Raw genomic sequence first — 23,743 nt, forward strand, 5'->3', positions numbered from 1 at the left:
GACCCCTTTATGTTAAGGGTGTAACAGAACCATGTTTGGTTCAAACAGACTGATGAGAGAGTAGAAAATGAGGCTTTGGGAAATAAATTACTACAGAAAGAGGCAGTTGGTATGGTGTCATGACATTCAATTAGAATAATTATATTTTAATAGATATATGACTATATTAATACAAACATGGCAATTCCTTCAAATATTTTACAGCCTTCTGCTCCAGACTTGCGGATGTTCTTGTTCTTAAGGCCACAGACATAACTAGTTTCCCTGACTTATTGTAGATCACATAAAGTGGATAAAAGCAATGCAAGAAGAGAAGACAAGACTGTAATTGTTTGTGTGCTCTAATGTCAGGCCTTGTCCCTGACAGCAATGAACTTCAGAGTATTTTAAAAAAGTGTCATGGTTTTGTTGATTTTCTCTTTTCCCCTGTTGTGTGCATGAGAAGAAATGTAAAGGTTGTTGAGAAGGAGAATTAAAAAAAAAAAGTGCAGTAAATACTGCATGAAGAAGCTCATGGGAGAATTACTTATGCACTATCAATACAGTAGTAGCAAAAAAAAAAAAAGTAATGTTTGTAGGGGTTTTTTTCTTTTTCTTTTTTACAGGTTTCCCACCTGCATAATTCCTGAGACTGGAATAAAATCAATGAATCGTTAAATCTTCATGAATGAATCTAAAATACCCTATGTTACAGAATTTATCAGTCAACCTGGGCCTAGCTGTTAGTGAATGCAAACCTATAAAATTAAGATTTCAGATTATTAGTTTTGTTAGCAGAAACCATAAGGCTTAACTTCAGGTTATTCTGGATTAGCAAAAGCAAAAGGTTGTGGATCAAGCTGAGCTTTTAGACTTCCTACTCAGAGTTTATTACTCTACTTTGGAAATTCTGTGGGAAGACATGTCATGTTTAATGTTATTTTTCTAGATGATGCATGTATCCTGTACCAGCCAGCTACCTACTAGGCTTTAATCCTACTCTCTCTTTAAAGAAGGTGAAAAAAACCCTTACTCTTAATGAAACTTAAGCCTATTTAAACTTATAAAATTAAATTTAAAATATTTTGAATCCTAATGTCTGTACTGTTTGCTAGGTCTACCCAACAGCTGAAACTTGAGCCAATATACATGCAAAAGCTGGGAGCTGTGCACACTCTGGTGCAGATGTAGGTTGGAGGATGCTCTGGAGGGCCTGGGATCATCCAGAGACTGTTCAATTTGTGCATTGCTGCATCTCCTCTTGGTCCAGAGCCTATATATTTCAACTGAGGCACACTTAAGGTGTTGAGCAGATTAGGTGCTGGCTATGCCACATACACTTAAAGGCAATAATATTTTAGGTATGCAATTTAAGAGGTAGTATTAGAAATCTTAATACAAGCTTTTAGGACTCCTACTTAGTACACAGAAGTAACATGTAGCCAGGCCCCTGAACAGAGGTTTAAATTTGAAAAACAAATCTGAGTCTCCACTCACTTCTCTCTTTCCTTTGTCTGCAAATTATCTTCTGTGTGTTGTTGCTTCTTTAGGCTTAATTATTAAGCTGGTTTCACACCATATATTGTTGAGGTAGGCTTACTGTTCGGCTGTTAGCAGAAACTGAAAATCGTTGTTTTCTTGAAGAGGTTTATTTTGCAGTTTCATATTGGAATCAAATAAGTATCGGCCAGTTTGACAATTATGTTTCTCTTCTAGAGAAGGGAAGGATCAATTTTTGCACAAACACAAATTTTTAAGTTAAATACCAAGAAAGACTTTGTAGGGGGGGAACCCACACACAAAGATCTACCAGTATTTCAAGTTTGATTGGTTTAAATCAGAAATAGTAAATATGAATGTATGCAGCAAAAGTAAACACTTTTTTTTAACCATCTTCTTGCCATTATCTGCTGTCTTAAGTTTTAGTCTAAGCATAATACACAGCTATGTAACTGAAGAGTGAGCAAAAATTCATAGAGTTTTAGAAGATAAAAGTTTCTTTCATTGAAACAAGAGAACTATGCGATAGAAGTCAACTGTTGACAAGTTGTTTTCTCTACCTGTTCTCCTAGGTTTCCCTTGTCCACCTCCTAAAAACTGTGCGGTTGCTCCGCCTCTTGCGTCTCCTTCAGAAGTTGGATCGTTACTCCCAACACAGCACAATTGTTCTCACGCTTCTCATGTCCATGTTTGCCTTGCTTGCTCACTGGATGGCCTGCATTTGGTATGTCATTGGGAAAAGGGAGATGGAACAGAATAACCCCCTAACCTGGGACATAGGTAAGTTGTTCTTTACACCATATGCATATATATGTACACACGTGTGTGTGTATATGCAAATATATACATATAAATATATAGACATGTGTATAAGCCATTCAGTGATTCCTTTTTTTAATCTTGTACATTATTTAGTGCTGTTTGTAGACATAAATAATTACATGATTTCCATAATTTTTTATCAAGTAGGTTGGATATTGACTATAGGTATTTCTTGAAAGTTAATTGTCTAACAAGTAAAGGACAGAAAATGTCACTCACCATTTTTTTTACCCTGTACCAAGTGATGTAAATTCAATACAATTTTTGTATCTCAGGATTTTGACAATTTGGTCTGCTATACATTTAAAAATTGAGAAGTACATTTCTGAAAAGAAATGGGAATTCTCCTTTAATCTCTATATTCTGTGTGTTTGAGCTTTGACATAAGTATTTAATTTGCATAGTTCTAAATGAGTTATTTTAGGTGTGGAGAAGTGATGAGAGGTGGGAGACTTTTTTTTTTAGGGGTAATAATCACCACTGGCTGGTTAAAAGCTTTACTGAAGGAGTTACTCAAATTATACGTGAATAATGTGGTAACAATACTCAAAAAAAACCCTAAAAACCAACCTGTGGGCAATCACTAACTAAAGAGATTGGTGCTCAGAATTTCAGGTCAATCTGAAAAAGCTGATTAAAATGAAAAGAAAACAGAAAAAGTGGAAAACAGTGAGATTTTTAAGAGTACTTCACTGTTTGGGAAATTGAGGTCTTAGATAGGAAAGGGCTAGATAGACTATGCAGAAAAATAGATGAGAAAGCTCATCCTGTTTTTGTAAATTAGGCAAATTCTTCAACAGAGGCATTCCCTCAAGTGTGCTGGTTATTCCTTACTGTACATTGAGACAGATAGGCCTTGAAATGCCTTCAAATTAAAAACTCCCTTGGAAAATATTGTTTAGCTAGTTTTCAGGCTTTCCTCCTTTGCAGAGCAAACAAGGTGTTTATCAGTGGGGAGAAGGTTTTGGAATGCTCAATTTTGCTCCTATGTTTAGTTTCCATCCCAGTCTTCATTCTGGTTTAATTGAGCATTCCAGATTGACTCTAGATTTTAAGGCTTTTTTTTTTTTTTTTAAGTTCTATTAATATTTCTATGGGTTTATCCATGTGTGATAGTACAGTGGGGGAACACTAAACCTTGCACAGGAGCCTGGCATCACCAGGTACTTTTACAGTGTTTAAGGTGTGTCATTCACTAGTGCAACAGCTGATACTCCACATCTTCCCATGTGGGTCATTCTGGCTTTACTGTAGAGATGCATTTCTTTTGTTGTCTTGCTTAGATATCACATCAATATCAAGAATCTCTTTTTTTCCCTTTTCTTTCCAGTTCCTTGTCTTCTATCTTTTTAATTCTACTTGTATGTACCTTTAGCTTACATCTATTATGTATTGACTGAAGCAGGAGAGGAAACGAGGCTAGCAATAAAATTACCTTGAATGGGGAAGGCTTGCTAGTTTTCTTTATGCTGCTAAATACTAAAGAGATAATTAAAAAGCACATGAACAATTTGGAATACCTAAGTTATCTGTGAGAGGAAAAGAATGCACATGTCTTTCTCATAAACAAATATTATCTAATAGTAGGACAGTTTCCCAACAGAAAAAATATTTGGTGGGGGAAGTGATACAAACACCTGTGACCAAAGGCTCAATGATGTGCACTCAGACTGCCGTATGCCCTGTTCTTACCTCCTTTAATTTCTTTCTTCTCTCCTATCTCCATTATCATCTATCTAAATATCAACTACCAATGATAAATCTGAAGGAAAAATGACAAGTATATTAAAAGTGCCTGACCTCAGATAAGGTGAGGATGCTGGGCCAGGAAGAGGAAAAGAACGTGCAATATATATAACTCTCCAGTTTGCTCATAGGTTACTGAAAGCTTTGTGGAGTCTATTTTTCTGGTTGATTGTTTTTTTCTCCTTCTCTTTGTAAACCACATCTGTGACCTGCTGCTGAAGTCCTCATAGAGTGCAAACCTCTCAAAGAAAAGACTGTAGCTGTAGGGGAGAATCTACAAAGAAAGCCCACTGTGCACAAATTGGTCAGATACTGCTAGCAGAAAAACAAATCCGGATAATAATAATAATAGAAAGAGTCTCTCTGGTGGGAAGTAGCTATGAAGACACATTGTCAGCTTATGTAGGCCACAAATGATAGCTGATTTCAAAGCAGTCATTGTAGTCCCAATGATGAGGATGGGCTGCATCTTTAATCCCCTGGTGGGACTGCTGGCAACACTCCCTAGCTAGCCTTTCCCTCTCCCTTTGCCTTGAGCCAAGGCTGCATTCATGAAGTTCTCCTATTTCCCCTGAGGCTCTTGCATTTATTGCTATGAAAACATCAACTTTCGCCTCCCAGTTTCATCCTCTCTTGGGCAATGGCAGTAATAAGCGAATGCCCCAACAACCTCATTAGAACCAATCCCAATTTAACTGGAACAGAGCCATTTCACACAAGTCCCATCTGTGTCTCAGTGAAGACTGCTGTATCTGGGTTATCATGCACTGATCACCTTCACTTCGCTTCCCAGGCAGGAACTGCTCCTTAACAGCCTCTCATCGTTGTCTCATCTCCGTGTGAGACCCCGTGACTTTCCCTGGACAACTGAAGCCAATGCACCTCCTTTTTGGATGGGCCAAGACACAGTGGTGTACACTTTTAGGCTTTAGCCTGCTATCTGGGAAAAGGGCTTAGCTGTTGAGTTTACAGCCTGATTTTATATTAGTTTTATTCCAAAAGTGTGGTTTTGCATTTTTGTCTGGCAAGTCATTCTACCACCTTCATGGATAGTCTCTAAAATATTTAGATGTTATAAATGTATAATAAAAATTGCATTGCAATGACTCCTGCTGAGCTCCTACAGATATTAGTTCTGTATCTGTCAGAATGGTTATTTCTAAAGTTCTCTCTAGCACTAAGTTAAATATTTTATGGCTTTGGGGATTTGTTTGGAGGGTTTTTCTGTTTCTTTAAGACAAATAGTTTTAAAATGTTAAAGTATTAGAAATTGGTTAAAAAAAAAAAAAGCTCAGAAAACTCCAGATAACTGGCACAAAGACATTATTTTGCAAAACCCACTTCAGTGCTGATAAAATTTCTGTTTAATCTTATGTGTCACATATATGAGCAGAAAAATAAGATTATGTAATTTCTTCAATCAGTGCAAATCCTGTGGGTTTCCACATGCAAACTGCTTGTTGGTGAAACACAATGAAGTTACATCTTAGCCCTCTGTGTGCTACATTTTTTGCTACTCTGGTAATATACAGCTGCTTATATTTAGCTAGACTTTCTTTTCACCTTAAGAAAACTTCAAATAACAAGTCCCCTACATCTCAGAGCATCCATTTAGGAAATACATCGAAGGGAGAATGGCAGGTATGATTAAGGAAAGTAAAATGAGATTTTCAGATCACAATGAATCATAAGTAATGCACAGAGGAGAAAGCTTGCTTTGGGATATAATAAAGGTAGTGTTATTGTAAGACACTCAGGATACTCTGTTCTGTATAAAGGCCTCTCCTGTAAATTTTTGTGTAGTTTTGGAGAGCATGTAAAAGAGATTTCTTACTGCCAGCAAAGCAGTATGGTATGATCCTTAGTCTTGTATTTACAGGTTTGAATTTTAAAATTTTTAATTTTATTACATTAATAACAAAAATGGAGACAAGTTTCTATCAATAGATCTCTTACAAATTTCATTCCAGGCATTAGGAGGCATTTTAATTGGCAGCATTAAAAAATTACAATGCAAAAATATAATTCCTATACATTTTTATTAAAAGACAATGTGTCTCCACCTTGGTAGGTATGCTTTTTATTCTTCACTGCAACATGTCAGGTGGTGTCTGCCTGAAGAACTGGTACCCTGGGTATGGGTGCTGCAATGCATACAACAGCTGAAATATAGGGACAGATTTGTTATAAGAAAGGAAAACCATGCCTGGAACGAAAAGATTTCTTTGGTTTTTTTATGTTTGCTTCTGGTTTTGGGAGGAGAGGCCGAGGGAGAAAAACCTTTTAGCAACCTCCTGACTCCATTTAGTACTTCCTAAGAAAGCCTGCAGCAGATTTCAAGACCAAGAGTTTGCTAAGATTTGCAAACATTGTAAAGCTGTGATACTGTTAACATAATACTTTGGACTTTGCTGTGCTATCAGATATGCACCATAGCCCAGATCTCACAACATTGACTTTAGCAGGAGTAGTATGGGGTTCTTTGTAACTATTTCTCTAGCTAATTTAAACAAATGAGGTGCTTAATTTGCATTTGGATTGGGGCAATGGGAGTGATAAAGTTCTCCCTATGAAAAGTGTATTTGTTTTGTTCTTGCTGGGCCTAATTGTTTTTATTCAAAAATCTTTATTTTGTATTTGTCCTTACTCAGACAGAAAAATTTCTCATTGTAAATAATTTAAAGACATGATTACATTCACAAATTTAGCCACATGGTTGCAAAATGAGAAAGACGTAATATTTGGGAATATTATTCATGAACTGTCATGATGTAGTTGCATTGGGACACTTACCAGTGTAGTACCATGTTAAGATCTTTATCTCTTGCTTAGTTCTAGCATTTCTATTTTAACTGATTACATGAGGTATTTGGAAGTTGTGCATTGTGGGCACTATTTTCAGGTGCTACAAACCTTTGCCTCAGCAAGTTCTTCCATCTTGGGAAACAGTTGTTCCACGTGGAGCAGCTTCACTCCAACACCTGATAAAAACATGATTCCTGGACTGGTCATTCCCACCCACTTGAGGCAGTGGTATGCTCCTTGTTCTGCTTTTCCCTTCCTTCTTGTCCTGCTTTTCCCTTCCTTTCCCCCTCTGTCACATTCTACCTTGTTCCCCTCAATTGTCCTCATTTGTGAAACAGATGTTTCCTTGAGACATGGCATGAGTTTCAGCAACCTGTAAAAATAAGATTAATTTTCTCTTAGCTGACATGAGAGGCTAGACTGTGTTGAGGTTCCTGAGTTTCCTACCACTCTAATTCCATTGACATCAACACATTGGCTCGCATTTCTATAGTTTTAACTGGTATCAGATTCAGGCACAGATCTTTTATTTGCTGTCTGCTCTTTTGAATTACTATATACCAAGCTATTCCCCTTCAAGTTCTTATCAAATATGAGAAATGACTTTTCGATCTGCCTCTATGGGAAATAGATCATATTGAAAATGTTTCCTGTTGCTAAAGGCATTCATTCTGTGAGAACCATATGAGCTGTTGAAACTCAGCTGTCTTGAGTGCAGTGAGGAGATTAGAAGAAGGCCAAGAGTCAGGATGCTGGTTCCTTTAGATAGTCAAAGCTGTCAGGTATAATTTGTGCAATTGTCTTGAGAAAGAATGCATTCTTGTCCACCAGAAATTCAGCTGCAACTTTTTATTAGTCCACCCACAGTACCACTTAAAAGATTTTGACTGTGGAGGAGTTGTTATCAAAGCAAAATTTAAAAAAATTTAATAATAACCCATGCTTTTATAGAAAATGAAGTGTGTTTACTTTGAGAGAAGCTTTAAAATTGGGTCTGTAAAGGGTATTCTTCAATTTTTTAAATCTTTATTTATACAGCATACCTCTCCTCTCATCTCAGGATCTTATTAACTTTCCATTAGTTTTATAATTTACAGCACTTCTGAAAACAAGAATTCAGTCATGACTGAACAACTGTACTTTCACATACTCTGCAATAGAAAACTCCTCCTGCCCCCCTCTCCCCTCTCCAGATTGTTTATCACACACTGCAGACAGGGCCTTTAGAGGGACTTGGATGCCTGACTCCTAGTGAAGGATTTATACCCTGAATTAGCTCTCAGGGAAATGGGTGGCAGATTTGCGTGCAGAATGAGGTGCCTATCACCTGAGCGGAAGCTGTAGGAAATGCTGAAAACGGGGATTGCTATCGGGCCCTTTTTGTCAAGGTTTATGTGCCTCATGTTGAGCTGCAGGGAAGTTATGAGTCCTTTTCACAGGTACTGAACGACATGTATGTTTCATGTAATGGAATTTAACATAGCAATCCCTCTAACAGTGCTGATCCAGGCTGGTAAATCTAGCAATGTTCCGTTTTCTGGAAGTTTACCTATATTTGCTCAGTGCTGCACCTGTGTTCAGTAAGGATTGCTCCTTTTTGCAGCAGTTCATGCACTTCTCTGAGTCTGCACAAGCAGCTTGGGGTTGTCTCCACCTAGAACACACATGTGAAGTAGTTTGTTCTGGTGAAAAAAAAAAAACAAAAATAAGACGCCACTGATTTATTTTTGGTCACAGAAGGAGGGAGAGGCATTCTTGTCAAATTTCACTTTTCTTCAGCATGGGGTTCAGGCACTGGAACTTGTGTCTGAGGTACAGAAGATGCAGGTACAAAATCTTTTTAAGAGAGCACCGTATCCTGGTGTATGGGTTACTTCACTCAGCATTCTCTCTGGAAAGCACTCTTCCTTGAGTCCTGGTTGTTTTTTTCTTCAAACTGATGTGATTTCAACAGGGGAATGGCCAATGCATGTCTCTACCTGGAATCTCCAGTGTCTGGGTGAAGCTAAACATGAAGGCATGGACTCTCCAAGGATGAGGAGAACAGAGATTTGAAGTCTTTCCTGTTTCTTCTTACCACTGAGGTATTAGGTGAAATGACTATCCACATGCTTACTTTTCTGCAATTACATTTGCTAGAGTTAGCAGTGGGTGCGAGAGGAAAACTAGAGCTCACAACTACCTTCCCCGTTGAGTCCTTCAGGGAATTTACATGCAGGGGGCAAGGTGGTTGAAGGATCCCCACAGTTAAGAAACCTGAGACAGCCTTTGGTAGTTTTCTTCAGGTACTGAACAGTTTTGCCAGGAATCCTGAAGGTACAGATTTAGGCATATCCTTGACAATAGATACTTGTGACATTGGTACCTGGCATTCAGATTAGAACTCAAGATGTCTTCTTTTCAGAATAAAGACTATATTTAGGGATGTGTTCTGCTAGTTTTTCCTCAAATAATGCATGATAGTGAACTGATGAAGTTTTGGGTGCTCTTGGACCCAAGCGTAACCATGGAGTAAGTAATAGTAGATCATACTGGAAAAATCAGTGTCGTTACTCTCATTCTTGATCAATGTAATATATGATTTGTTAAAGCAATAATTAGTTAACTCTCGACTCTTAGTATTTTCATATTATATTACATATTCACATATAGTTATAAAATACATTAAAATATTTATATTTTAATTTTACATATTTTTTATATTAATTATGTACTCACAATGCTTTGTAGAAAGCAGGCAAATATTCATCTAGCATGAATATTTGCAGAGCAGTTTAAAGACTTAAATGGGTAGAAATTATGAAAGACCTGGTATCAAAGTTGAGATAGTCTTGGTTTTATTTTCCTTTTTTATATATGAATGGTTTTAACTCTCAGTGGTCCCAGATCATTCCAGCTCTGACTCAGTACAACATTTCCTTCTGTTAGAGAATTAATAAATTTGGGTTTGAATCTTATGTGGTCAGTTTTTACCAAATCTAAGCATTCAATAAAACAGAACAAAAAGAGGTATAACAAATATTGAGGATTTTAATATATGCAATTGTTAATCAGGTTCAACCCATGTCTCCAGTACTTCATGGTTCGTTTTGATCACATCTGTTGAGGGTGGAAACAGCAGTTCCGTTCATTTTGTTGCACTGATAGAACTAAGTGGATCCTCTTCCCTGCCAGAAGGAGTACCTGTAAATTTTTTGAGGCTCTTGGCTAAGAAATCTGTATTCTACTATAAAATATTGGTCTAGTTTCTCTGCTCCAAACACACACATCCATCAGGTTGGAAGTGGCATGGGTAGATTTATGAATCCTTGCAGGGGAGGAAACAACTTCATGCTGACTCAATTGCACAGGACATCATTCACTAGTCATGATCGGTTGTTCATTTCTATCTGTCATCTCTGTACCTGAATGATTTTAATCTCTCAGTCTGCTTCATTATGGTTTTGTTTATTGGTATTCTTAATTTTTTGTTATTGATAATAACAAACCTCTTTGGAACTATAGTTCTAATTTTTTAACAGGTAACTTCAAGAAAAAGAATATTAAAACCTATTTTTGTCATGCATGAATGCTGACATCATCAGTTTAGTAAAATGAATTATAATACTCTGTTGACCTGATTTATCTGTATTGAAGGTACATTGTTTTGTAGAATATACATAACTGTATACTCACCTTTCCATTTTGTATGTCGGGGGAGACTAGTGAATTAATCTGGCTGAAAATTCGCTTCTAATTAATATATGAAGGAAATGGTTGATGGTTACCTCTCTTGAGAATTATTTTGGGGTAGACTCAATCAACTAGTTTGGGTTATTTCTTGCAGCACTTTCATGAAATAGTTAGGCACTGGACTGTCATACCCGAATAATAAATAGGAATAAACTAGATGACGAAACAAGATGATTACTTTGAAGTTATGAAAGTTTTCAAAGCACCCATCTCATAGATAATTACAAACAGCACTTGGAACATTGTACATGCTTTGAAAGCTCAAGGACATACTACCGTACTGAAGCATTTTACAGTGATGCAGTATTCTAAGGCAGTTGAAACAGAAATTAGTAACCCTGGGAGAATATTTTACACTAGAAAGCTTTTAAATATTTGCCATGTTTTTAAATCCTTTTGAGTTTTACTCCTCACTAAAAGTAATACTTTGATTGTACAAACAATGTGTACGTTTTCCATGAATTAATGTTTGAGGTTCACAATTTCTTGCCTTGTAAGAACTAAAGTAGATAAATTCATTCAAATAATGAAGAAATTATAGTGAATAAATGTATTTATTTATTTCATAACAGCTACAGTTTAAAGTATGATGGTTACCTTACCTGAATCGTTAAAACAATTCTGTTGTAGAATGCTATATGTGAGACCCAACTTGGAGAAGCTTACAGTGTGAAATAATCATGGGGGGAAAAAAAAAGAACATCAAACCAAAAAAAAACCCCACATAAAACAGCTAATTCTTTTAGCTGATTATGTTACACTTCTGAATAAGCATAATTAGGGAGGAAAAATTCATGAGCTTTTGAAGAGGAAATCCTATTGCAGATTATCTTAGTTATGCACAATTTATAGAACAATACAAGAAGAGGGACATAGTTTTTCACTCATTTGTCAGTCTGTTAGGACAGACATAGAGAAATATAAGTGCTACAAGGGGGCTTTATATGCACAGCTATAATCACATCAACATGTTCTAGAAGTCTCTTTGGAAACCTATCTGCAAATGGTGAAGACCTACATTTACAAATGAAGGTCTCGTGAAGGTTTATCTGAAAACCTGGCCCTACTTTTCTGCCTGCTTTATGTGTAAAACATACTTTCTAGGAAGGGTTTTCTTTATTAACATCCCTCATTTCAGACCTGTGTCTACCAGACCTTGTCAAGATTTAAAATACGAATTTAAGTTTTAAAATGCTAAAGAAATTAATATTGTGGAAATCATTCAATTTTGCATTTGAAAACCCTGTTGTGGTTTCACCACAGCTGGTAACTTAAGCACTACCCAGCCATTCACTCACTACCCCACTAGTGGGAGAGGGGAGAGAATCAGAAGACTAAAAGTAAGAAAATTCGTGGGTTGAGATAAAGACAGTTTAGTAGTAAAGTAAAAGCCGTGCATGCAAGCAAAGCAAACCAAGAAATTAATTCACAGCTTCCCCTCGGCAGGCAGGTGTTCAGCCATCTACAGGAAAGTAGGGCTCCATCATGTGTAACGGTTACTTGGGAAGACAAATGACATCACAATGAACATCCCTCCCTTCCTTCTTCTTCCCCCAGCTTTATATGCTCAGCATGACGTCATATGGTATGGACATCATGACCCCTTTGATCAGTTGGGGTCAGCTCTCCTGGCTGTGTCTCCTCCCAAATTCTTGTGCACCCCCAGCCCACTCACAGGTCGTGTGAGGAGCAGAAAAAGACTTGACTCTGTGTAAGCCCTGCTCAGCAGTAACGGAAACACATTCCTGTGTTACCAACACTGTTTTCAGCACAAATCCAAAACATCACCCAGTACTTCCTACTGTGATGAAATTATTCTCTCCAAAACCAACACAAACCCAAAATATACCCCCCAAAAAATTGTGATGGAGCTTTGACAAATAAGTGTCATTTGTTGAACTGAACTGAAACATGTCCCTTGTGTTTAGTTTAACATTAGTTTGTATTTCAGCTCCTTTGAGTCTTAGTAGGTTTTATTCTGCCATTCTTACCTGCTGTTCTTTTCTACAGACTCAGCTCCTTGATTAAACTATATTTTCCATTACGTGCTCTACTTTGCCTTCTGATTGAACCATTTTAGGAATCACAAAATACCCCAGGATAGAGATATCCCATTGGATTTGCAGTCCAGAGAAAAATAGGGATGAAACTACCTTATTAAAGGGAATGTGAGGTTTTTGTGTAGTTATTAATACATTTCCAAGGTTTTATACCTAGGACAAGAATTTTGGACAATTTTAAAGTGAAAAGTAAAAATCTGGTGTGTGGAGGAAGCCCCTGAGATTTGACAAAGTTGAAAGTGTCCTGCTGCATCTAACTGGAGACTACCTACATATCATTTGTTAATTCTGCAAAACAGTTTTTATCTCAGTGGAAAAGCTGTATCTGAACCAATTCCTACAAGCATAATAGAAATTCTCAGTGCCACATATTGGGGGAAAATCTGCTCAATGTATACCCCATAAGAGGGAATACTCCCAAGAGGTAAAATAACACTGTGACCTTTCTATGTGGCTTCTGTAACAGAAATTCCATGGAGTATAATTTATTGCAATTTGCAGATGTTGTGCATAGAAACCTTGCTCGGTCAGTTAGAAATTGCATCAGACTCTTTAACCCTTAACTGTTGCACTTTGAATCATAGAAATGTTGGCTGGAGAGAATGTCTGGGGTTTATTTAGTCCAGCCATGAGGCTGAAGCAGGACTATCACCAACACTAAAATGGGTCAGAAATGGCTTACTGCTTCCAAGTCCTGGAAAGGCATCTATCCCTTTGGGTAGCTTGTTCTAGGGTTACACTACCCTCTTTGGAGACCTTTATACCAGTTTGGTAAAGCATTAGTTCATATTACACATTGGTGTAATAGGATGTTTTGTTAGCATTTCTCAGAAATTCCTACTTCTGTTTTCAAAGCTCATGGTTTGGCTGTTCAAATTACAATGTCTCAATCCAGTTTAAACCCACATAGCCTTAGCTATGTATTTTGAAATCTTTTCAGCAGATACTTCAGTTTTTGACTGGCTTTTTCAGTCCCATCACATAGGTAGATATCCTAGGGTGTTAGAATACCATATGGTATTCCATAGACATACTAGAATGACTAAAATTGCTTTTCTTTTCTTCTATAGCAAAAGCACACCTTACATTTTTATTCTAGAAATGTCTTTTTTGTATATTCCTATTTTCTATTTATTTATCCTTTTTTCCTGCCTTTAACAGAACAGGTGCTTGATAAAAGACGGGTTTTCCTGCTACCAGAATAGAAAATAATTTCCATAGAAAATGAAAAAATTATTCAAGACACTTTTCTTTCCAGACTTTCTTTCACTTTCACATACCTTTGAAAATATTCATGATTCTTTTGTACTTTCAGGTGACAGTGCTTAAAGTTAACTAGTAACTACTTTCAGCAAAAGAAATCCATGTGTAGTTGTAAGAGTATGTCATGGTATTCTACAGTCTATAAAGTTTTATACAAGCCAGATTCTACAAAAATAATTGTACCTAATTGTTTTAAATAATTTTTCATTGTCAGATCTAAGATAGCTGTAGATAAAAGTGCTAGTATTTAGGATTTCCTTATATCATATCCTTCAGAAAGATCTGTCACATCTTCAGACATGGATATTTTATTTCAGATCTGCTGTAACTTTAAACACACACTAGCTTTCTTCTTTACTTTCTATTTCTTTTTTACATCAAGCCTTCATTACATTGTGAATTCTTGGTTTGCTGTTTTATTAAGATATAATCCTGAGTAAAATCTCATATGCTGTTGATTTTCCCTTCACAAAAGCCAAATGTGTTTGGATCTCAACTGCCTTGATTTAAATAACAAATAGAAAAAATCATATTGAAAAATGCTACTTGGGTTGTAGATTCAAGAATTAGAAAATTAAAACATGGCAAGAGCAAATAAAGTGTTAATACTGTTTGGCGTATGGCTGTCTGACATAGGGAGCAGCGTACTGGTCCAGAGAGCAACACAGTGGCTCCTTAGGTAAGAATGCAGAGGAAAAGACCTAGATGATATTGCAAAATCTATGAAGCAAACAAGGAGAGGATTGTAGTGAGGGTTAACATACTTAGCTGTTATCTAACTAGGATGGATGTTATTAGTGTAGATGATGAGGAGAAATGGATGTCATGTAGACTGCAACACACTCTTTACTGACCTGAACTCCATACTGTCACATCATCCCCTGTGTGGTTACGTAGGCTAGTCAGATGAAAACTAGCACGGTTTTGTTGTAATTCTGCAATTAGCCTTTCATTTGTAGTTAGACCTACTAAAGGAAATAGCTTCTGTGCTGAGGCATCTGCCCCTGTTTGACCAAGTTGGGAGGGATGCATTTGAACAAGTAGAAACTGCTGACAATTGTCTTGATTGCTGGAGTGGGGGAGATGGCAGGAGAGGGGAAGGTATCGACTGTCAGGGACCACCTGTTGCATTATTCAACTTTGAGAAGCAGAGAGGACTCTTACAGAGGAGTCTAGAAGTAAATCGCCCAACTCTCATAGATTGCTGATAGTTAGGCAGTATGAAAATTCATGTAACATGTTTCACTGCTTTTATAAAAAATGCAGTCCTCTTGATATCTTGCTGCTGCAAATAGATAATACTTTTTTTTTTTCTTTACAAAGATTTTTCAGGTATTGATTACCATTGTCATTGCCCCCAGGAGAATCTATTTGCAGATTCAGAGTCAGGACTGCTAATGTACTCACTGTTAGGATTGAGATATTGCCATGTAAGTAAAGTACTGAAAGACTTTAGCCTGAGAATCTCTGATGGTGAGACCTGAGCAGGTGAGAACATCAGGGCAGAGGTGAGATTTACAAACAATCCAGACTGCACATATAGAGACCCAAAGTTTTGCTAGAAACCTTAAAAGTGGCATTCTTCAAGGTTTTGCTGTGGGATTTTTTGGCATGTTTTGATAATAAATGTTTCTTTTTCAATGTAATCTGTGTTGCTTATGGAGTGAGGGTACTTATTTCTTAAAACAGACAGGAATGTATCACCTGTAGTAGCTCAAACCCTTTTTGGCATGATTTGAACTCCAAACACATAAAACTGCAAAGCAGGTTTCTAACACTTTAGCTGACAGGATAAAAAAAGTCATTACCATTAATTTTATTGCAACAGCACCTGGAATCCTAGTTATGGGTCAAGACCCTCTTGTTTCCATTGCTGAATTAACACAGGATAAAAAGGCTGCTTTTTGCCCAAAAGGGTATTACACTCTAAATACAAGATAAGAAAAGCTTTAACAGATGGGTACAGACTGATGGAGCACAGGGAAGCAAAGAGGGCATAGATAGACATGCTCTTTGCACTGAATGGACTAGAAGCACTAACGTTTCTAATTTCGAGCTTAGCTGCAAGGCGTTTGATAGCCTGGAAAAGGACAGTAACAGCCAGTTTTCCTAGGGGACAGTAACTTTAAGTGCTGAGACTCTTTGTGAAGTGACAGACAGTGTGACCATCTCCTTAAGATGATTTGCAAATGATTTATTATTCCTAGTAAAAAGAAAATAATAATTAAAATAATTAGCTCTACATAGTGCTTTGTATATATTGACTGATAGAGTGATGGAAAGTTGGTAGTGAGAATATCCTTATCTTATTCTTTCAATGAAGTGGAGAAGAAAAAATTGTGACTTGCCGAAGCAAGAAGGATTTAAATCTCCCACATATCCAAATATAGCCAACTGAGAAATTACTGTTGAGAAGAGCTGTACATGCTTACCACAGAGAAGAGTGTTTCCAGTTCATTTCTTTTGTAAATTTACCTACTCCTTGATAAATGAGACTGAAGGCATTTATTACGTAGTTCTGCAGAAATGCAGGTGCACTTACCATGTACACTGGAGCTTCTACGCAACACTTAGTATATGTGTTTAAAAAATTATTCTAAAATATTAAGAGGAATGTGTTCCTTGCAGATCTGCTGAGTTAGCTCTTATATGTAATATAGTCAGGTCTCTACCTTCGAATAACTGTACCTCTAGGGTAAAGGAAATCTTTATTGTGTTATAGTGTGAGACTGCTGCAAAGGTATATTGGAGGCTTCCCCATCAATATGAACAAAAGGGGAGCTGTGCAGCTATCTGATTTGTTTAGACATCTACAGAATACCAGTTGCATGTCCCAGAGAGGCAATCGGCAGCCTCAAGTGGTACCAAGGTGGTAATGCAGGGTAGGGATGAAAGGGACAAGTCACCCAGCCCTGCATGGCTGGCCTGCCAAACAGGATACGTTCAACCGTCCAGTTCCCATTCCACGTGGCAAATGGCCCTGGAGGAAAAGTTCTCCGGTAATAACCTCTATGGTTATGCAGAAAATCAGTTAGCTTTTGGGAGACTGCCTTGGAGTTCCACTCAAAGGGACATGTCTCCCCCCATACCACACTCATTTCTTCTCTCACCAGAATATACTGTAGTTATAGACAGAAAATAACTTCTCTGGAAACGTATTTTTTTGCCACATGGTGAAGGAGGAATGTAAGTACCTAGAATTATCTATTATAGTAAAAAATATTTTTGGCTCTGGCTGTGGAACTGTGTCTGGGATGGTCCTCGGGGATTTGTCCAGCCCGGTAGAAGAAAAAGTAAAAGATCAGAACCTTGCTTTGCAGACAAAAGAAGATAAGACTTCATCTGGAGATGCTCATCTTTAATGCATGAATATAGTAAGGTTCTGGCTACAAACTGGGGCTTGAAATGTGTGCTGCTGTTGGCAACTCAGGTACACTGTGTTTTGTGCAGTGTTTATGGAGCATTTTGCATTATGTGGAAGAACTGCAGAATTCTACCCTGTTCTTACTTGTGACTAACCAAATATTTTTAAAATATATCTTTCCAAAATTGTTTTTAATTAGATGCTAACATTGCAAGTATTTCATATCAGGCCTATTGCTCTACCACTTATGAGACATGAATGTACCAAGGAGTGTTCAACCAGAGAGATTTTGGAAATTGCATTATAATCCGTGCATCTAAAGTGCCTTCACTGTGGTGGATTACAAGCTTCTCAGAGGGTAAAAGGTAGCCCTCCTTGCACTTATGGCCTTCCAAAATTAAAATATACATTATTTAACACACCATACCTTGCTGATGACAAGAAATTAAACACTTCTCACGAAGGAATTTTGTCACTATCCCCATGGGGGCATAAATTTTACCATGAGAATATAGAAATTTTACTTTCTTATTCTAAGCAGTGATACCGGTAATTTAGAATCTAGTTTTCTTGGATAATTAAAGCTTAATTGTCTGGTTTTCAGCACTTCTGTGGGCTCAGCTGTGTTTTTGTTGTTATCAGCAACATTAGAGCTTTTTCTTTTTTTAATCCCTTGATTGAACACCTCTTCTTCCTGAAACTACTAAGCTCATTGAATATTTATTATGCCATGAAAACTTCATTTTCAGTGAGCACAGTGGATCAATATCTTGTTATGACTTTGTCAAGTTACATGAGGAGTTAAAGCTCTACAAAATGTATTTTTATGACAGCTTCTAAGTATATATTCAATTAGAAATACAATAGCCAATTTATTTACAAAGGGTATTACAAAAGCTTTACAAAAGAATGACATAGGATGTAACTTTTCAAATTAAATTAAATTTTGGTAGACCTGACAAAGGTTAAGTCTGTGTTTAAAAATGTACTAACGAAAGGCAGTATGCATTTAGTTTGGAAAACTCCATGGTTTTTCAAAGTCTTTAAAGTATCCGTTTCACAGTGTGTCTCTAGATAGTTAAAAACTTTCCCTAAGGATCTAGAGAAAGATACCGTTTCCTCTAGGCCAGTGTCCAAGAAGAACAATAGTCAATATATCTGCAAAGAGTACTACATCATTTAAGGCAAGCATTAAAAAGGAACCAGATATGAAGTTTACCATTTCACTTATGTGCTTTTGCCTGCAGAAGTTGGTGTATGTTGAGTGTGCAAGCTTCATGGAACACGGGGCATATTATCCTCCAATTTTTATCTTTGTTTTTCTTTTCTGACTGCACTGTGTCCAAGTTCAAACTTGGACATGAATGATGTTACTGATGCTAAAAAAATCAGTGGTAGAATACCCAAAGTCTGGCAGAGGATTGCAATTTTATCTGACATATGTTCACAATCCTGATTTCTTTCATTTGATCCATGGTAATGAAATTAACTAGATGCAAAGTTATGCCCAGATCTCGGCATGTTTCTGTCTTGGATTTTGACTCATGCCTATCTCTTACTTTATTTGTTAATGTGGGAGGATCCTAAAATTTGTTGCTCATGATCCTCACGTAATTTTGGAGAGAAGATGTCATCTCATCAACTTTTGTTTCCGAGAAGGGCATGATTTTGAAACTCCCAACTATTTTCCTCTTAATTTTAAAACACTAAATTTCTTGTCATTGCCATTGTTTGTGAGTTCCCCAACATCTGATGTTAATGATTTCATGGGGAGATGTAGATTATATATATAGCACCTACATGAAGGAAGACTTTATTTTGGTTTATGAATTAGGCTTTAAAGAGGTGAACAGCTCTGATCTGAAGCATGAAATCTTATAAATTTTTTCCTCTCCCCTCTAAGGATTTTAGCAGCTTAACAGAAAGAGACATAGAGTACTTTATAGAAAAATGGTAATATTTTTCCTCTTTGATTACATTTTAAAAGGATTTTTTTTTCTGATTTTATTGTCTATAATGTAAGCATTCATCAGGCAAAAGTCTATAAACCTTTATATATATTTGAGGAAAATATTCTATAGTTTCCATCATGGTAATATCCACGTGCCTCACTCATGTTGACACTTAAAAGTTCACTGAGCCCAGAGGTTAAGTATAATCTGCTTGTACAAGGTTAACATAGTTAAATCTTCATTATCTGGATAAATGAGTGCAATTAATGCACCAGAATGGTACTGAGGACTATGACCCAGACAAATTAAAATGTGGGAAAGTATTAAAATAGACATAAATCAGATTTAAAAATACACAGTTAGTATGACACAAAAGAAAGAGGAAGGTGATGCCATGAACTCTGGAGAGTAGATACCTCTGCCACGCATTGATTTGAAGCATTAATCCCTACACTTTCGGCATGCATGGCAGTTCCCAGGCAGCATGGCTGGTGCCTGGGCTCTGGTCCCAGGGTTACAGAGGGCAGCCTTGTGTGGCTTTGTGTGCCCCTACCTCAAGGACTCCAGCCGCAGGCAGTTGAGATGAAACTATGTTTCATACAGTCCAAATTAAATATATTTATTTTTTGCCATGTCAAGAATTTCCTTCCACAAGATTTGTCTGTGTGGATTTGACTGCACTTGATGATCCTTGAGTTCTGTCACACTACCAGGCACATTCATACCCACGTTATGTGTCTTTAATTAAAATCATCATAACAAAGAATATATTCTGTTATGGACAGTATTTTACAATGCAAAAATAAGACAAAATATTTTTAGAATAAATTATTTGGAGAATTAATTTATTATTTTTAAGCAAAGTTTCAGTGCTTGAGAAAAATGTTAGTCTTTAATTTATCAAAATTTTTTTCTTGCTCCTTTTAGATGTCTACGGTTTGCAGAAAATGTGCTAGCAAAAAAAGACCAAGGGGAGTAGAATAAAGCTAACTGTTCCTCATTGTCATGCAGCCATTACACTTATGTCTGTTGTAGTAATATTTAAGTCTTTCTAGTCTAGATTTCATGCACCATCACTTAACTTTGACTTATTTTGATTACTATCTAATTCTCTTCTTCAAATACAGCCTCTAGGCAAGGGCTGTTTCATTGTAGCCTGTACTTGTTTTCATGCCACACAGATGCACCTCAGGTTCTCTCTTACACACATAACACTGGTTTATGCTCTTTTCAAAATGAAGATGATAAACTCACGACCTGTACTTTACTATTGTGCAATTATGCCATTTGGGCACACATGATGGAGCTGTGTTTTCAGTCTTAGAACATACAGCTGTATGACACCTTCAGCATTGTGGATTTTTCTATTTTTAGTACTTTTTTTTTTTTTTCCTAATTTGCATGAAAGAAAAGCCTGCTTCATGTTTTCCTTGTGACCTGGTGCAATAAGGGCTGCTGTATTTATAGTCCTCCAGAAGCAGTGGTTGAAAGTATGATTGCTCCTGTAATCTCGGAGTGTTTTAATCCTTAAAATATCTGCTCTGGTACCTGAGCGCCTGTGCTAACATGACAGGCAAAATTCCATCATAGATCAAATCTGTAAACAAATGATCAGATTTTGTCATAATGAAAAGGTAACAGCAATGTTCCACAGGATTAACTAGTAGGAATGGTGCTGTTGAGTGTACTAATAGTCTTGGAAAAAAATGTAAAAGTTTTAGCAGGATAAAATTGCAGATGTCAAAAACATTTTGGCTAGACAGGGATAAAAAGGCTTTGAGGATCTTGAGAAGAACTTTGAATGCCTTAAATGAGTAATCACCATGAGAATAGAGGCAATGATTATTCAATAATGCAGAGTCATGCACACTAGAAGTAACACAATTTGGTCTTTTTATGCATATCTCTAAATTTTGAATGCATTGTATCAGACAGAAACAACTAGAGAGTAACTTCAAAATTCTTTGGAAGCAATCTTAAAAGCAAAGCAAAATTTTTGATGTCTAATGAATGGTAATCAGAGTTTGATAAGGTAGAATATATTCATTATACTGTTATACAAAATGTGGTAACATCTTATCTCAAATACAGTATTAGCTCTGGTCTCCACTCCTTGAATGCTCTTTATGACACATTCTGAAGCAGCAACATGAAGAGTTGATGGAAGTAATTGAGACATGTAAAATCTATCTGACAGCGACAGCAATCATGAGAGCTTTTACGTAGAAAGAAGGGAATTCACTTACTTGTTCTATCCTAGCCACTGTTTTGCCCTAAGGTTTATTTTTTGGAGGTTAATATTTCAAGGGAACAGAGTAGAGAGATATAAGTTAAAATCCTGGCTTCATTGAGATTAGTGGGACTTTTGCAAGAGTTTGCCCCCCTTTAAAATTAAAATATGAGATGATCATTTGCAGATCAGAGTGTGCAACCATGTAATGAAGGGGTGGTGTGATTTTCCATGCAAACCTACAGCTCCTGTCTGACTCCAATCTGAAATGCAGAGCTATTAGGGACTGCTTCAGTGGAAGACAATATAGCTCTCAGGGCAAGTGATGATTTTAATTTAAAAGTGGATTCCAGTGACGAAGGATCTAATTTCTTTTGTGTAGCTTCTATCTTTTCCTTAATGACCCCAATTTCTTTCCTTACTATCAATGTAACATTGATTACTGTCCTCACTACCATGAAAGAGCAAAGGTCTGGCCCTAAATAAGGTTCAAATACTTTTTAAATGCTAAAAGATGATGATGTGGGAGCAGATAGGCCTTTCTACCTTAACATTTTCCTTACAAATACTTAACATCCCTGAATTTGTCATGGAACCATAGCTGAGAGAAGTGGACCTTTGTACCACCATTTCTCTTCTAAAATCCTCACCACTCGCTCAATGGGGAAACATTCCAGTTTTCAGGCATTCTGGGATGCTCTAAGGGATACTCCTAATCCATTCCTCTTTGCATTTCCTGATGTAGTTGGCCAGAATAAACCACAGAGTTCTGGTCTTCTTTTTAACTGGAAAAAATGTTTGTCTGTTCTATAGAATAAGTGATGTAGGTAAGTAATGCATCAGAAAATGCAGCTACTTTTTAAATTGTTAAAATGAATTACCAGGCAGTATTTTAAGTGTCTGGCATATAAGGAAATTCTAAATAGTGGCATAGAATGAACCTGCAAATTATAGGGTGGGAGGTACATGGTCAGTGCAATGCAAGCACCAAACTGAGGGATGGCAGAGTTTCTGATGTTCAGCAAATGAGATAGTGTTTTGCATCCAGCTATAAAGTATGTTGTCTGTGGATGCTTAAATGCTTGTTTATGTTTCTGCTGGTACTTGAGCACTTCCCAGGTACATGTAAATGAAACTCAGTACAGCAATTTTCAAAGTAGCCTAGTGGAGCTAAATATCCAGTTCCTACTGACTTTTCCAATGGGACTTGATTACTTAAGTGTTCTTTTTACCTTTGAAAAATCTGCCTCTTAATTATGCTAATTGGTGCTTAAAAATGTTTTCAAAGTCACAGAGCTATATCTAGATAATGCTAATTTAGAACCAGACAAGATTCATAATGCTAAATTCTGAGAAGCTCCCTTTGACTCCAAGGTATATTTATTTTTATCTTCTTCCCTGAGGGCAGAAATTAATTACACAAGTTTGCCAGAGAATCTGTTGAGAGTTCTTACCTACAGGAACCAAAAAAGTAAAAGGCATTAGTCAATCATGCTATCTCATGACTATTTCTATTGGCTAACGAAAGTTTTTACAGCCAACAGTATCTTGTATCTACCCCCAAATGGAAAAAAAATGTAGTGCTAGCAACAAAAACCTGAGAAGTATGGTTGATCTGGAAGTCATTGTAGCATTTTATACACCTTGGCTGAAAACTCATCCTATATAATTTCTTCAAAAGGTCCTGATTAGGATCATCTCTAACAGCCAAAAACCTAACATCTGCAAACCAGGGAAATAGACTTCTTGTGTTTTCACTTTATATATACTTGTGTTTTCACAGATATACATTTTCGGTTCGAAATCTCATGGTTCATTTCTAAAGAAACCTACCTAATAGCATTTATTTGTATAGTGGACATTTTTTTTTAGCAATTGTTAACAATTGACAATAATTGCCAATTGCTACTGTTGTAGCTCAGTGATAAGCCATTCATCTTGCTGATTAAGATCATTTGTCTGACCTTCAGTTCTGCCACAACACCAGGCACAGAGCACTGAACTCATCTCAAATACTGGCCAGAAATGCTTGTGAGCAACTGTAAAATACTCATATTTTATTTGGTACTTTAGTAGTAGAATTATGTTAGAAATATTAGAGGCTTGTAATGTCTGATACAACATAGGCATTATTTTTTGTACCTTACCTCTACTAGCAGTAATGCATCCTCTAGGAACAATGATGTTTCAGTAGGGTTGGCGTTTTTGCTTGATTACCTTGAACATAAAGTGTGCTGTAAAGGAGAAACAAGTTTACATATATCTATCAGTTAAAGAATGGAGTCATCCA

General features: G+C 36.7%; 1 protein-coding gene across 1 annotated transcript in view; it reads left to right on the forward strand.

Annotated features, from left to right (window-relative positions):
• Nucleotides 1-1,094: 1,094 nt before the first annotated feature.
• The window catches only part of KCNH8 (potassium voltage-gated channel, subfamily H (eag-related), member 8), a gene marked incomplete at its 5' end in the record, with an annotated part of 69,859 nt that continues 47,210 nt past the window's right edge, over nt 1,095-23,743 (forward strand). Inside the window, 2 exon segments of the mRNA XM_010149193.1 lie at nt 1,095-1,166; nt 1,994-2,259. Of these exon segments, the coding sequence (XP_010147495.1) occupies nt 1,095-1,166; nt 1,994-2,259 (338 nt within the window).

This window comes from Eurypyga helias, unplaced genomic scaffold, assembly GCF_000690775.1.
Source record: "Eurypyga helias isolate BGI_N326 unplaced genomic scaffold, ASM69077v1 scaffold313, whole genome shotgun sequence".
NCBI lineage: Eukaryota > Metazoa > Chordata > Aves > Eurypygiformes > Eurypygidae > Eurypyga > Eurypyga helias.